This window comes from Ambystoma mexicanum, chromosome 2p, assembly GCF_040938575.1.
Source record: "Ambystoma mexicanum isolate Mex_15411 chromosome 2p, UKY_AmexF1_1, whole genome shotgun sequence".
Lineage (NCBI taxonomy): Eukaryota > Metazoa > Chordata > Amphibia > Caudata > Ambystomatidae > Ambystoma > Ambystoma mexicanum.
This window is the reverse complement of record NC_090923.1, coordinates 1,394,168,560-1,394,184,916: the sequence shown is the minus strand read 5'-3', so window position 1 is coordinate 1,394,184,916 and position 16,357 is coordinate 1,394,168,560. Positions and strand designations below refer to the sequence as shown.

General features: G+C 47.3%; 1 protein-coding gene across 2 annotated transcripts in view; it reads right to left on the bottom strand.

Annotated features, from left to right (window-relative positions):
- The window catches only part of PTPN23 (protein tyrosine phosphatase non-receptor type 23), a 1,404,706-nt gene that overhangs the window by 302,294 nt on the left and 1,086,055 nt on the right, over positions 1-16,357 (bottom strand). For both annotated transcript variants that reach the window (XM_069645828.1, XM_069645827.1), the window contains exon 20: positions 13,740-16,347. In XM_069645828.1, coding sequence (XP_069501929.1) covers positions 13,740-16,347 — 2,608 coding nt within the window. The remainder of the gene's footprint in view (positions 1-13,739; positions 16,348-16,357) is intronic.

The following is a 16,357-nucleotide window of genomic DNA, read 5'->3' as shown; positions in this document are numbered from 1 at the left end:
AGAATTAGGATTTACCCAAAGAATTACGAAAAAGGTCGAACACTCGACTGGGTAGCCAACCACAACTGTAATGTAACTATTACCGATGTCAGCCCACAAATCTGGACAGATCATGCGCTAATAACCTTCCTCATAAATGAAAACATTACCCAACCTAAGGAAAATATATTGGCTCCCCCCCCCCTTACCAACAAGAAATAAAAAAAACATAACCACGGACAAACTGCTACCACTTATCCTCTCTACTCTAAACGCCCTACCTGAATCTCTAAACCCTTCAGCTCTAGTGAATGAATTCAACTCAACCATGGCCATAGCCTTGGACACTATCGCCCCTTTGAAAATGAGAAAAAGTAAGCCCAGAGCACACTTAAACACCTGGTTCACCCCTCACCTCAAATCCCTGAGGATTGAAAAACGCAAATGTGAATCCGCCTGGCGACTAACGATCTCAGACTAACAAAGCAGCTCTCATCAACCCCTCTGAGATTTACAAAAATGAAATAAGGAGAGCTAAAAAAGAGGACTTTAACAACAGAATACTGCAGGCTAAATCTGGAACTAAAGAGCTATTCATTATACTAAAGGAACTGGAAAACCCCATCCCTGCCCCAGACAACTGCGACAAAAATAAAACGTGGTGCTCCAAAATCCAAAAAGCGCCAAACGACGAAATAGCTACACTCCAAACTAAAATTGAGAAAAAGAAACAAAATATTCCTCCTTCAACCAATCAAAGAGGTAAACTACCTACTTCTACCAAACCAGAACAAAAATTCAACTTCACCAAAGTAACTATCTTAGAGATTGAAAAGATAATACTCTAGCTCAAACCCTCCAACTGACGAGGCGACATATGCCCAGCCCAACTGATAAAAGATGCGGCTAGAGACCTATCCCCATTTATTTCTAAACTCATTAATGCTTCCTTTGCACCAGGCACGATACCAGACAACCTCAAACAATCATGGGTCCTCCCCCCTACTTAAAAAGCAAACTTTGAACCCGTCCATCCGACTAACTATAGGCCAATTACAACGGTACCATTTCTGTTAAAAATACTAGACAGAGTGGCTTACTTACAGATCCAAAAATACTTGGAGCTGCATCAACTATTGGGTACCAGACAATCAGGCTTCAGGCCTCAGCACGGTACAGAAACCGCGCTCATTGATCTCAAAACCCAGGTCAATGAGCTGAGAGACCTTGGAAAAACAGCCCTACTCCTCCTACTGGATCTCTCAGCGGCTTTTGACTTGGTAGATCATGATGTGCTCTGTACCCACCTGGAATCTGCAGCCCACTTCTCCACACATGCCATTGCGTGGATCAAGTCGTTCTTAAGTGGCAGAACTATGAGGGTTTTCTCTACCTCTGCAGCGGCTGACCCAGTACCTATCGCATGTGGCGTTCCCCAGGGCTCCTGCGGCTCTCCTACCATGTATAACATTTTCACGAAGCCCCTGTTTGATGATCTAGACCTTCTGGGTGTCACCTACATTAACTATGCAGATAACCCTCAGATTCTCATCCCACCTTCGGGGGATTATGAACTGGATTTGGCCTTGGTTAATAAGATATACCTCATCATTCAGGCATGGATGGCCCGTCATGGTCTATGCCTGAATAATGACAAAACGGAACTCATACTGGGGAATACACAAAATATCAAAAAAACTGAACGATGACTATTCATCATTTGTTATAGATGGCAAGACCATTAAAGTAGCAAAAGAGGTAAAAACATTAGGTTTTTACCTCGACTCTTGCCTCTCTCTAACAAAGCAGGTGAGTGCGATGGTCTCTAGTACCGCATACACCTGTAAGCTGATTAACCCAGCAAAACCATTTCTGTCCACTACCAGCTGCCTCACCTTATCAAGAGCTCTGGTATAATCCAAATTGGACTGTTGTAACGCACTATACATAGGGTCGGATAAACACACGCTGCAAAAAATCCAAACCTTGCAGAACAAAGCACTCAGAGCCGCTTTAGGGATCCCAAGAAGAGAGCATATCTCAGACGTTAGAAGACAATCTAATTGTCTCTCTACAGCGAACAAAATTAAACTTAAAACAGTATCACTAACATTCAAAAGTATTAATGATTTAGCCCCCAAATACCCAACAGAAAGGTTCAAAAGAAGAACTTCCAATAGACCCACCAGAGAAGCATATACCAACCAGCTAGTTGTGCCTCCATTTAAACTGAGCACTGCCGGAGGCAACAGCTTCCCGGTCAAAGCAGCCCAGTTGTGGAACTCCATCCCAACCTCTTTAAGGTCTGACCAATCCTATCCACACTTCAGACGTAACTGTATTAAATGGCTCGAAGAAAACGACCTGTAAGTGACCGACACCAGGACTACCTTCATCTTACCCATCTGTTCATCTGTAGTTGAACGCATACTTACATGCGCTTCCCCCTGCCTACTCCACCCTGCTTTTTGACTTTCAATGTATACTGTGTGTACATCTCTGTGTACAAATACCTGTGTATATAACTCTGTATATAACCCTGTGTACACACTTTTTGGGTAATCATTATCCTGCTGTCAATGTATCCTGCATCTACTTGGAATGTGTAACTGTAACTTGTAAGCTTAAAGTATTCTTGTGCACGCGCCCGGATACCTTCGGGTCTGGCGCGCGCTATAAATAAACATACATACATAAGAGGAATCACAGGGGCGGGTGGACTATAAGTTAAGTCTCTCTGCGGATGACGCCCTGCTCTACATTGCTAAACCATCTTGCTCAGTCCCACCCGCTGCTGGGAAGTCTGGAACGATACGGGAGGCTAGCAGGGTTCAAAATCAATTTGGGAAAGTCAGTAGCATTCATGGCGGGAAACCTGCTGGAGATGGAAACGAAATACATTGCAGGGCTCCCATTTAAGGTACAAGCGGATGCTTTCCATTAACTTGGGGTTCAAGTCACAGTGCTTCGAAGACCTTGTAGATAAGGAGCCAAGTACCCCCACCTCAACCACCTCGCTCATATTGCTTATATGTTGGGAACCAGAGTGTGAGACACGTGCGGTACCAGTGAAAATACCGATTCCAAAGAGAATCCTGGAAGCAAGGTTCCCACTAAGAAAACCATACCTGCATACGAGACAGTATGATGGCCATTTGAATGACATCCCGGAAGAAGCAGAGCAAATTAATGGGCAAGAAGAATGGTGACGTCGCACAGAGCCGAGCTGACGTACATAGAAGAGATGCAGAGATGTCATGATTCCTGCCTCCAGCCCTCTGAGATATCAGGCTGGAGCCAGGCCACGATCACCTATATGGCCCCTAAGGGCCTCTCCATCCTCCCAGAGACCCACTTGGAGTCAGACCTGGCGCCTGGCTCACACACAGCCCTAAGATTCACTTGGCATTGGCTTGTAATGCATTCTGGGCAAGATGGATGCCCCCACATGATCCAGTTCCCTGAACTGAATATGCAGTCTAGCCTTTTGGGTGTGGTTTTGTTTTGTTTTTGTTTATTGAATTTATATAGCGCTTTAAGTCAAAGCGCTTTACAATATAACAGGTATAAAAGTGAGAGAAGCGTATTTACAAACATGAACAGGTCATTAGAACAATAAGTAGAACTATTTACAAGGGGGTGTGGGGAGGGTAGAGGAGGGGGTAGGTGAAGGGAGTTACGGTGTAAGATTTGAGGTAGGGGGATGGAGGGGGGGCAGGGGAAGGGTAGGGGGAGGGAGGGGGGACAGGGGAAGGGAAGAGGGGGGTGATCTGGTGTCATTGCCCTTAAGTAGTATTTGTTACCAAATTGAGGTCAGAGGGGAAGGAGAGAGGGTGGGGGGGAAAGGAGAGGGGGCAAGGGTAGGGGTAGGAGGGGAGGGGAAACCCAGGGATACCTGAAGGCTATTTAAATCACGCCTGGGCCGAGAAACACGCTTTGCGTTTCTCTGCACCTGCAGCGTGACAATCACCGTGCTCGGATCGGTCTCCTGAAGGCCTTCTCCTTTCCTCTGCATCCAGCACACCTGCATGGATACATTAATAATAAACTTACCTTGAAGAGCATCCAGCTTCCATCCATCGCTCCTCCAATCCTGTGCGCAGCTACGGCGGTGTCATCTCCATTTCGGCACGCCGCATCCGAGGGAAGGATAAACGAACAGAAGAAAAGACATTAGTAAGCAATCTGCATATCTTAGCTTATGCAAAAATTGTAAGAAGAGTCAAACGCTTACCTGAACTTAAGCCGCTCGGGGTAACTTCAGCTCCTGAGCACCCCATCGACCTGCAAGGGGAAAAGACATTCCAGGTTAGCACGGAAAGCATTAGGAGGCAGCGCACATTGCGCGTACTCACCGCACCTCATTCTCTCAACTGGCAACCACGCGGGGATATTGCGGCACCTGAAAGAGACACAGAGACGAACGTCGGTTAATACAAGGAAGAGCGGGCAGCATCGCGCTCTCACTCACCGTTAGTGCTCGGCTCATCTCAGCAGCACGACACCATCTCCGACCCCCCTCCAGCACCTAAGGAAGGAAAGACACATTAGAAGAGACAAGAGTCAAAAGAACAGTTCACAAGACTCATTCTACTTACCGGTCGAGCTGAAGTTACAGCAAGCCCAGTCTGTCGGGCCCACGCCAGTGAAGCAACTAGGTAGCATCGCGCGCAAATCAGTCGACGCACCCCTGCACCGAAGGCAGGACGGAGAGCGTACTACACAAGAAAACAAGGTGAGGAGTGGACAAAGGGGAAGGTTTGATCCCCAGGGAAGAGGGGGTCAAGCAAATGGAGACAATAGAGAGTTAAACCTTGGCCATCCTGTGTTTCAGGCCTAGTCTCCAGTCAAACAGATTCCAGGGAATGGTTTGAGGTCGTAGGAGGTCCAAACAGGCTGAGTGAGTTCCCGTGGATACCAGGTGAGTGTTACAAGAGATTAGAGAATGAAGATATTCTACAAGGCATCACAAAAGTATCAAAGATAAGTGACATCTTGGGAACAATATGAAGAAACTTATGCTATAGAACTAATGAAGATATCAAGTCATTTTTCATGTGTACATATGCAAAGAAGCACAAGCAGACAACATATTCTTGAGGCTAGCTTGATAGTGAATAGATTGCGGAATGCGCCAACATATACATATATTGGAGTGAGTAAAGATGGGAAGTTTCCACTATGTACTACAGCAGAGCAAGACTAAAAAAGGAAGGCCTCTTTTCCACTGTGTCCCAGTTAAAAATAAGTGAATTGCAAAGTGAATCTCAGAAAGACGAGGCTGGATGAGGCCAGGAAGCCAAGGCAATATCAGGCTGGGGTGAGCAGACATTGGATACAAATCGTGTGAAAGAACGAAACTCCTGTTCAGAAGACATGGACAAAAACAAGGAAAACGTCAGATGTTCATTCGAAAATAGTCTTTTTTCTTTCAAATTAAATTTTTATTGGTGTATCTACATTTACAACTCCATGCCAACCTCTGGCGAATCCCGCCACATTATGCAGCACCAAAAATGTTTGGAACATTTTCACCCTGTCCCCAACAAACTATTCGAACCCCCCCGCCCACCACCCTAACCCCAAATGTTCTCTGGGTGCTCCAGCGCGGTCGCCTTTTTTGATCGCTCTGGGTCACGAGTTCTTGTCCTTGTGAATGTTCACTGTACTGTCTGGGTCTCAGTGGAGCCACTTTCATTGCCTCTAGCATTCCCACCCCTCCATGTTCATTGTCCCATTCCCCCATCTCATGTGGGTCAGCTGCACTTCCCCCTGCTTCATTCCCATTACTCCTGTGATTCTCTTCCCCTCTCTATCACCAGTGGGTTTTCAAGGTTATATTTCGCCAAGAAGGGTGCTCATTCCATAGCTATGGTCGGGGTTCGGTTATGTATTTGCCTTGTGAGCTCCTCCATCCTGTACAGGTCTAATGCCTTGGCTGCCCATTCCTTTTCACTGGGGAGTCTTTCCCTTTTCCACCCTCCCGCCAGGTATGCCCTTGCTGCTAGCAGGAGATAGTGCGGCATATGTGAGAGCCTTACCCATTCCTTCTCCGATGTTTCCATCCCAAATAGGACCAGTATGGGGTTCATGCTGCTTTCTATTCCCTCCAAGCCCTTTTATCCACCCCGACACCTCCTTCCAAAATCGTTGCACCTTCTCACATCCCCACCACATATGTCAGTAGTCGGCTGTTGGGCCACATTGCCGCCAGCAATGGGGGTCAGACCCCGGTAACATTTTCCCCAGTCTAACCGGATCCCACTGCAACCTGTACAACAATTTGATACCATGTAGTTTATATTGACTTGCCACTGAGGTACGATGGGCATTCAAGCACAAACTCTTCCAAAGCTCTACCTCCATCTCCCTCCCCAGATCCCTGTCCCACCTTGATTTTAGAGCTGTCCCCCCCCCTCCCCCATAGCATCCAGGAGCGATTGATAGAGTCTTGAGACGAGACCCCTAATGTCTTCAGTCTGTCAATTCCCTCTGGAGCTCTTTCTTCTATTTCCCAGTCATCAGCGCTCCCTTCAGTTGCAGATACTTAAAAACAGGGATTTTCCCTATCCTCAGGGCCACTTCCAATTCCGCAATGTCTATGAATGTATCCTTCTTTATCACCTGGCCAACCCTCTCCAACTCAGCTTCGAAGGAATCTTGGAACCGGCTATGCTCCAGCATGCCATCCTGTATAGGGGGAGCCCATATATGGCTCAATGGCGTGGGCCGCGTCGTTACCCCTTCCATTTCCTTTCCTAGCTTCCATAGCGGGCGCAGTCTCGTATGTGCATGAACTCGACTCTGTATCACTCTAAGCGGGGCCCAAAGCCATTCCCCCACCATGACCGGACGAAAAAGAAAATGCTCTATCGCCAACCACTGTTTATCTTTATCCATTCGCAGGTGAGGAACCAAGGCTCGAAATTGAGCCACCCTATAATAGGTTTGCATCTCCGATAGCCCCACCCCTCCTTTCTCTTTGGGTTGTGTCAAGAGTTTGTAGGCGACCCTCTGCTTCTTCCCCTGCCACAGAAACTGCAGCATTTTCCTCTTTAAGTCTACAAAGTGTATCCCCGGAATTTCTATTGGGAGAGCCTGATATAGATATAACATTCGGGGGAGGATTACCATTTTCAATGCGTTCAGGCGGCCCAGCCACGAGATCGTCAACTTTGACCATTTCTCCAGGTCTTTGGCAAACTTGCGCATGAGTGGGGGGAAATTGCATTCATACAATTTTCCTAATTCCCTTGGTATTACCACCCTTAGGTATCGTATCTTTTCTTTTTCCACTGGGATCCCCAGATCTGACCATTGTGTAACCCGCTCTCCCGTTTCCTGTCTCAAGGGTAGGAGTGTTGACTTAGCAATATTTACCTTGAAGCCTGACACCCTTCCGTACGCCCTCAAGATTTCAAACACCCTTTGTACTGATTTACCCGTGTCCGATAAATACAGGAGAATGTCATCCGCATACATGCTTACTTTCCGTTTTCGTGCCCCCACCTCAATCCCCTTTATCAAGTCATCTTCCCTTATCCTTTCCCCTAGGGGTTCCATTGCCATAGCAAAAAGTAGGGGCAAGAGGGGGCACCCTTGTCTGGTCCCTCTTTGTAGGCTGAACTCTCTAGATCTTATCCCATTAACCACCACTCTAGCCGTTGGCCCAGAGTAGACTGCTTTAATCGCCCTGCACATCCTGTCTCCCACCCCTAATTTGCACAATATTGCGAAGAGGAAGCCCCACTCCACCCTATCGAAGGCCTTTTCGGAATCCAGACTTAACAGTGCTTGTTCCCCCGGGTCCCCCTACATGCTCCATTAAATCCAGTGTCTTCCTAATTGCGTCTGGGCCTCGTCTGCTCGCTATGAAGCCCATTTGATCTGGGAGTATTATGCAGGGAAGTTTCTCTTCAAATCTCGTGGCCAAGATCCTTGTAAAGATTTTCTCGTCTACATTTGGGAGCGAGATTAGGCGGTACGAGGAGCAGTGGACCGGATCCGTCTCTTATTTAGGGATAACTGATATCAGGGCCTTACTAAATGTTGCATGTGCTTTCCCAGTGTCCAGAATATGATTGAATAATTTTACCATATGCTGCGCCAAAACACCTGCGTATTTCTTATAAAACCCTATGGTGTAGCCATCTTCCCCAGGGGCCTTTCCATTCGGGAGGCGTGCCATCACCTCTTGGACCTCCTCTACTGTGATCGGGTTGTCTATATGCTCCATCTCCAGATGTGTGAATTTTGTCGTGTGCACCCTCCTTAGACATTCCTCGACTTCCTCTTCCATGCCCTGTGCCTGGGTGGTGTATAATATCTTGTATTGGGCAAAGCCCTCCTCATCTACCTTCAGATCCTGCTGGCCCCCTCCCCCAGATCCGCCAGTTTTGTCACCCATGTTTCCGCTCTCTGGGCCCCGAGACTTGCAGCCAGCAGTGAGACTGCCTTACCATCTTTCTCGTAATACTTCTGTTTTAAGTACTGCAGCTTCCATGTGGTTTCCCCCATGCCCAATTCCGTCAACTCTGCTCTTTAGGCCATCACCTGCTCCCTTAGCTCTAGTATCTCTTCTTTTGCAGCATGCATCCTCTCTTCTCTCTCCACTATTTCCTTCTGTAGTTTTTCATACACCAGCCCCCTCCCCCTCTTCCGCCTCGCACCTTCTCTCATCAATAAACCTCTCCAGGTGGCTTTCCCAGCATCCCAAACCGTTTCCACGCTAACTTCCCCTGTATCATTACGCTCAAAATATTCACTTATTTCTTTAGACAATGTGTCAGAGAAAATGGGCTCATTTCAGAGTGAGTCGTTACATCTCCACGAGCCCGGAGGCTTGTGGAGCCCTTTCACTTCCAGGGTTGCAATTACCATATCATGGTCCGACCACCCCACCGGCCTAATGCTACTGTCCATAACCCTGGAACCTTGAGCCCTATTTATTAGGAGGTAGTCGATCCTTGTGTATGTTTTGTGTTGCATGGAAAAGAAGGTATAACCCTCTTCATTCGGGTGCCTTAGTCTCCATACATCCAACAGACCTCTCCGATCCACGGGCAATCCCAGGTGGCTCCATTTGTCCATCCCTTTGTCTCTGCTATCCTCCCCCCACCTTTCTGTCCCAGGTCTCATTTGCCCAAGAATTAAGGTCTCCCCCAATAACATAAGTCAGCCACCCGCTCCTGTATTTTGTCCAGCGCCTCACCCAGGAATCGCTCTTGTCCCGGATTCGGGGCATACACCACTGCTAGCAACAGTTGGGCTCCATTTAAGGTGCCCTCAAGTATTAACAGTCTGACCTCCAGCAGCTTCGTAGTTTCACAGTTCTGTATTCGACAGTTCCTATGGAGTATTATGCCCACTCCACCTTTTTTGATGTCTCCCGATGCCCAGTGGACTTGTCCTATAACCCCTCCTATTAATTCCCGCCCCTCCCCCCGCCTCAATCGCGTTTCCTCCAAGAACAGCACATCCAGAGAGGCCTTCTGAAATTCCCTTACTACCAGAGATCTCTTGGTAGGGGAGTTGAGCCCCTTCATGTTAAGTATGCCCACCTTCAGACCCTTACCGGCATTACCTTTCCCCACCATATGTACTTCCCATCATCCCTTTTCCCTCTAGACCCGTTTCTAAAGCCTCGATCTCCACACTGTCTTGCCTCCGGGAGCTGTGTCTGAGGTGTCTAATATCCACCAGCCTGGAGCCAAAGAACACACCCAACTTTCTACATAAAAGCAACAACAAATAATAACCCAACTTTAAGTTGTGAACATAAGTACAGGAGACGCCCCCCTCTCTCACCGGTGGCCACTATAGGGAGATTGAAGGTACCTCCCTCCAGCAGTTCTCCAGTTTGTTTCAAGCAGCTACCCGGTTATCAAGATCTGGATCACGGCGGTGCATCCTCTTCACTGGGCCGTTTCACTTTTTCTGTCGTTCCTGCAATGACAGTGCCTTTCGAGGTGAGGGCCCATTAAGTCTCAAACTTCCGGCCTATTTGGGCTCTCCTCCTCTGTGGCCCCGGTGCTGGTCTGGTTCGTGCCCCTTCTGTAGACAGGGCCTAGGGGCCCCGTGGAGGGTCTAGCTGAGTTCCATCTTCTGATGTGAGATGCCTCAGTGCCTGTTCTGACTCCTCCACTGATGTCAGTCTTTACTCAATTCCCTCCGCTTCAAATTCCAGCGAGAAGGGTTACCCCCATCTGTAACGGAATCGCTTCTCCGGCAGCCAAGATGCAAGTGGCCTGCAACCCCTTCGCCACGCCAGCGTGAGGTTCGAGAGATCTTGGTATATGGAAACTTTGGAACCCTCAAATTCCATCTCCCGTAGTTGCTTCGCTCTGTCCAGAACCTCCAGTCTGTCCTTGTAGCTTAGGAATCTAGCCAGTATTTACTGAGGGCCATTTCCATATGGTCTTCCCACCCTGTGCGCCCTCTCAAGCTGCCCCATCTTGCCTCCTTCCGATTGAATGAGCTGGTCTATCAGCGCAAGCACTTTCTCCTCAACTTAACGCGGGGTTTCCTCGTCCGATTCCTTCAGGCCCAAAACTCATGTTCTTTCGTCTCTCCCTATTTTCTAAGTCATCTATTTTGAGCCTCATCTCCTCTTCTCGGAGGTCGAGCTCCGTCACCCTGGCGTCTAATGGCATTTCCACCATGTCAGCGTTAAGTTGGTTATGTTCAAGGCCCTCAATTTTTTCCACACCATACCACTTTTTTCAGTCTTCCCCCCTCGTGAGCAACTGCCGCAGGGCGGTTGCCTGAGGGCCAGTGGTCACTGCCCACTGCGCGCCCTGTACCATGATGTAGTAGAAAATTGTATTTTAAATGCACCAGAAGCTCGATTTTGTGGTCTTCAGTCAAGTGGAAGGATGAAGTTGGACGAACACGATGACCACACCTACGCATGAAGGCAGAGCATGCCTTCACTCCCTTGAATTCTCCAAAGCAAAGAACACTCCCAAGGACAAGTTCAAAGTCCTAATTGACAGCAGATCACTGAGGTGATGATAGATGAGTATGCTAATTGGTGGGAAGCTATCGTTAAGACTAGCTCACCAGCAACTGGAAGCCCAGCCTGCGTGCTGCTAACGTAGGTGGAAAAGTACTGACAGAGGTTAGAGTGCCAACCAATTGTAGAGGGCCGCATGATTAAGGGCCCTATAGTTTGTGTAATCAATGGGACGTTGTGTATTTAGTGACGTTCATAGTGACCTGCTTAAGGGGAAGGCTTAGTTGCCCCACCTGATGTTAAGAAACCTATCACTTTCCCTACTTTCTCAGACTAGTATGGAACGTATACTTAGATGTTCCCTTAGACCCTATCACAATTGCCACTAGGTTTCTGTAGTTTGCCACATAGGATGACTTTAGTAAACATGTAGGTTGACGTCACTGACGAAAACTTGTTATAAAAGAAAGCTTTTTTTTAAGATGCATTGAGAGAACCTGCGCTGAGACGTCTGTTGTACTCCCTGTTTTAGATAATTGATATTACCACAGTTATCTTTTTGCCAACTACTTGAGTCGTTTAGATTATTGATGTTTGAATAATTTCTGCATCCCCATCCATCTCAAGGGTATTGCTACCTTGTCTTAAAGAGCTGGAGTCCCCCCAGTTCAACCTCTTTGCGAAAAGTCCTCCCTCTCTGGTCTACCATAAAACGGGACATAGAGCACTTGTCGAGCTCGGGCTTATCTTGGATGGAGCGCCTGAACTGTATAAAGATGGTTGTCCTTCCCAAATGCATGTTCCTATTCCAGATGCTACCCATAGTAATACCTATGCTCAGAAAAATAGACCAGAGGAAACTGATTTATAAACAAAGTATCAAAAGGAATTTTATTGAACCCAATACATTATTTAAATACACAAATTAATCATGATTTAATCAGCACTGGACACATTCACATTGCAAGGGAATTCATTATTAAAAACAATTCATACAATTGACAATGAATCACTTTCATTCGTCCACAGACATTCACCATACATACAACAATCTATAAAAGTACACCCAAACAATTATCTGATAGAACCTAACAAACAGTTAACATTTTTATTTTAAGAAAAGTGCAAAAGTTCTAACGGTGGAAAATCCCACGAATGCCAGTGGATAAGGAGTGGGTATCGAAGATCGCAGCCATATATGATATGGAATATCTTACTCATATCCTAGATTAGTCTAGGTCCGACAGAGGGTTTTTGGTTACTTTTTTTGAAAAGTACAGGCGATGTGGCTGAGTGAGAGGTATGGGGCAGAGGGGGAAAAAAAGGGGAGATGTCCAGCATAAGGGGGCATTAGCAGTTCACGAGTGCCGCCAAGGACGAGGCGGGGACAACGTGCAGTTTGGGAGAGACCCTCCTGATTCACAGCCGAGTGTACCCAGGAGACATCATGTTGGAAATAGGGTACCATCCTTTGCATTTATTGCTTTACTACTCAGTTTTCCCATGATTCTTAATTGAATAATCTCCAACTGTATTAAAAGTAGAGTGTGATGTTGACTAGTGAGAACAAATGTATACATTTGGGCCGTGGCACAGTTGTTCGCGGCCTCGGCCTCAAAGCCAATTTTGCGGCGGACAAAACAGCCCTAATTAAAAGACACCACCCATCCACACCCACCCACCCGCTACTTACCTTTTTACCGCATGTGTATGTTTTTACCCTGCAGCGTTGGATCCGTCCCTCCGACACAGGTCAGATCTGACACTGAAGGGTCTGCATTTCATTTTTTATTTTTGGTCTTCAGCCTCCAGACCTCCGGAAGCTGCTACCCCCAAAGGCAATCACTAACCCGCTCCCCATGTTTGGTAGTGATTACCCAAATTGGTTGTTTCAAAACGACCAAATGGTGTTAGCCGAATTTGGCCAGTTGTACCATACGGTCAATTTGAAACTACCAATTTGGGTAATACCGTGAGAACATCAATAGTGAATATATATACGTCTAGTGTGGTAATAATACTTACCAGTTATTGTCATTGCTTAGAGTGTATTCACCCCCAATAAATAGTGTATATTTAAACTTTACAGTCCAATTTGATATTTTTGAGTGATTTGTGTGTCATTGTACCATTAAACAATCCCTGCAATTCCTGAAGTGTAAGCCTTAAATGCTATACTACCGACCTTGATTCAGCGTGGTTAGATCGAAGTGTCTCTTCCCTGTTCACTGTAATAGGTTGGCCTCTCAGAACCCTCCTGTAGAAGTGGTTCTCAAAATCCATTTTAACACTAGGATAGCCACTGCCCCATTACTCTGTACTAGGTGTTTTAAAGAAGGGGCCGGAATGGAGAATCCGTTAGTGCTGTGTTCTGCACTCTGGGACCAGCAACCCTAATAAAAAATAATTAGCACTTCATCTCTGTGCCCAACATTATTTGGGGGACAGAGCAGCTGGATTTTCCTCTGTAGGGTAGAGGTCCCAGGAATGAGCAAGACTGATTTGCATAAAGTATTTTACCCTTCTGTAATGGTGTGTATGGCAGGCTGAAAAACAGTGGGTTTTAGGGTTGCCCAAAAGAACACCCATAGTTCAGATTTATCCAAAATCTTCCACTGATCAGTCATAAGTTAGCCAAACAATTACAACTCTCAAACATAACACGGAACTGACAATTCAACTACAAGTTAGTCTAATGCATACTTCTGAAAATACAATGAACGAGATGGGTCAGATTAAGCTTAGGTAATCAGGATCAGACAGTAATGCAAGCAATATCACATAATTTGCAGTTAAGTTACCCTACCTTTTCCAGCTCCTGCTCAGAGACCAGCATGACAATTAAGGAGACCTTTTGTTCATGGATCATTAACCAGAAGTCTGAGGCCGTCCCCACCAATGGGGCCTGGGTAGCAATGATTGTGGGACAGTAAGAGGAGAGGTCTTCAATTTTACTGGCATTGATGTAATCATCCTTGCCGGATTGTAGGATTATGCGATTTTTGTCATATGGCATGATGTCCTGGTGGCGGTTTTTCATGGAGTAGCAGCGGGCAATTGCAATGGAAAGCTGCCTGGCTTCTTTCTCTTGGGCATCTTGGAACTCTTTCCACACACAGTCCAGTGCAGTCAATGAACCAGACACAGGTCCCTCCTCTAAGGAGCTCACCACGTTCCTGAAGCGTGCCAACTCTGACAGAAGCCTCATGATGTGCTCTGGTTTTTCATAGGGGTCTTTTTCAATCAACTGTATGCCTTTAGGTTTCTGGCCATCCTTGGAATCTGCTTTTGTTGGTTGCAAAAGAGGTTGACTGACTGAAGTTTTAGACCCACCAAGTTGACTTTCTGGACTGGATGACAACAGATCATCAGTGGATGAGTTCTGATGATGAAACAGGACATCTGTAGAGCCTTGGGACAAAGGAACAGCCCCAGGAGTAAGACTTGGAGGGGGTCTCTGTGGCAATGGAGCAGGACCAGGTACAGAAGGTGGTATGATGGCTGGAGACTGAATAGTCAAGGACGGCTGTGGAGATGGTACTGGAGAAGGCATACTAGGGGGTCCAGGGGCAATTACACTACCCTGTATTTGACTCATAGCAGGACTAGGAGACAAAGGGACATGATGGGGAATAGAGTGACCAGATGATACAGTCTGCGGGCTTCCAACTGGCATCTGAGACCCTGGAGGCATCTGGCCAGGGGGACCAGTGTGCCTGCTGGGTGGCCCTGAACAAAAAGGCATGCTTGACACAGTTTGGGCAGATGATCCAGCTGTCAGGGATTGGTTCCCAGTCGACGCTGGATGTGGCTGGAGCTGTTGAGTTGTTTGCATCAAACTGGCAGGAATGTTCGGCGCTTGATGCTGGGAAACTATGGGAAGCGCACCAGGAAAACTCATGCTTGCAGAATGGGGTGGAAGCCCATGCTGGGGTACTTTGTCTTGGGGATGAGGGTGCTGAAACACATGTGGGCCTAGTTGGGGATTCATTTGGACAGGTCCAGGAGGCTGTGAATGCATGTGGGTCATCACGCCATGCTGGCCTTGAAACTGACCTTGGAGGTGCGGCTGGAAATGTGCTTGAGAATGCATTTGAGCTGGGGCTAGAGGTCTCATGGGAGGCTGCATTTGAGGCTGAAACATGGCTGGTTGCTGCTGCTGGGATTGAAGTGGTGGTCTTGGCTGTGGAAGAAATTGGGGTTGTGTGGGGTACTGTTGAGGTCTCACTTGAATGTCAACATTGGTTTGTGCTTGCATTTGAGGCTGGAACATAGGAGGGCCCTGCCCAGATTGGAAATGTGGCTGAGGTGGATGAACGAAGTGCTGGATACCACCAGGAGGATAAGTAAACTGTCCCACAGCTGAATGTCCTTGTGAGCCAACATAAGGGCCATGATGATGGGGCACTGCTGGCTGCTGGTTATTAAGCATTGGCCTTTCATGCCCCCCAACATTCCTAGGAGCTGTGTAGCTTGAAATAGGGGCCTGGATACTATCCACTGTGGTAGTTGATGGTCTGACACTGTGTGGGTGTTGTGGGACCTCGTTGTCTCTGCTACCAGGAAACTGGGAAGACTGTCCAAAAGGAATGCCAGAGTGTGGCCCCGTTGGCAAAATAGCAGAGGAAGAAACCTGCTGTCCCATTCGGTAAACTACACTGGAGTTGGCAAAACTGTATGGTGGGACATTAGGGGTTGCAGCAGAGATGGCTGTAGGCACAATATGAGGATGGATACTTTGCTGTGATAAATGGGTACCATGAAAATTAGACTGTATATGAGTGGAAGAAACATTTGACGGAGCACTGCCTCTCATCAACACACCTGGAGGATAATTCTGTGGCCCAGACGAGGGTGGTACTGTACTGTGGGATGCAACTGCTGAGTGAGGTGCAGATGGTTGCATTCTTTGCAGATGCATACCCGGTGCACTACCTATATACCGAGGGATGTGACCTTGGACAGAACTAACTGGGACACCTGTGGAAGGACTTGGCAACCTTCCTGGTGCATACTGAGATCCATGACCGGACACAGGAGCAGTGTTATTGAAATGTCTTTGGTTAAATGGCATAGCCTGCTGACCAGGCATGGGTGGCAACATTGGGGCACTTGCTGTCCTGCCACCACCAAAAGCTTCGGTGCCAAGAGGTCTCACTCCCCGATATGCAGACATTTGATCCATGGGAAAGGCTCCCAGGCCATCTCCAGACAATCTTGCAAGATGTGCTGCCAGGGTTTCGGGTGGCAAGCTCTTGAGCTCTTCCGGCAAATCAGCAAGAATAAGGGAATTGAGGTACTGCAAATCAGACATGTCAAAGCCAGAAACATTCTCCAGGTCCAGATCGGACGGGGTCTTCTGCAGAGCAGGTTTTGGGGCAGTCGGCCTTGGAGGAGGCTTCTTTTTCATCTCCCTGAAGTTGG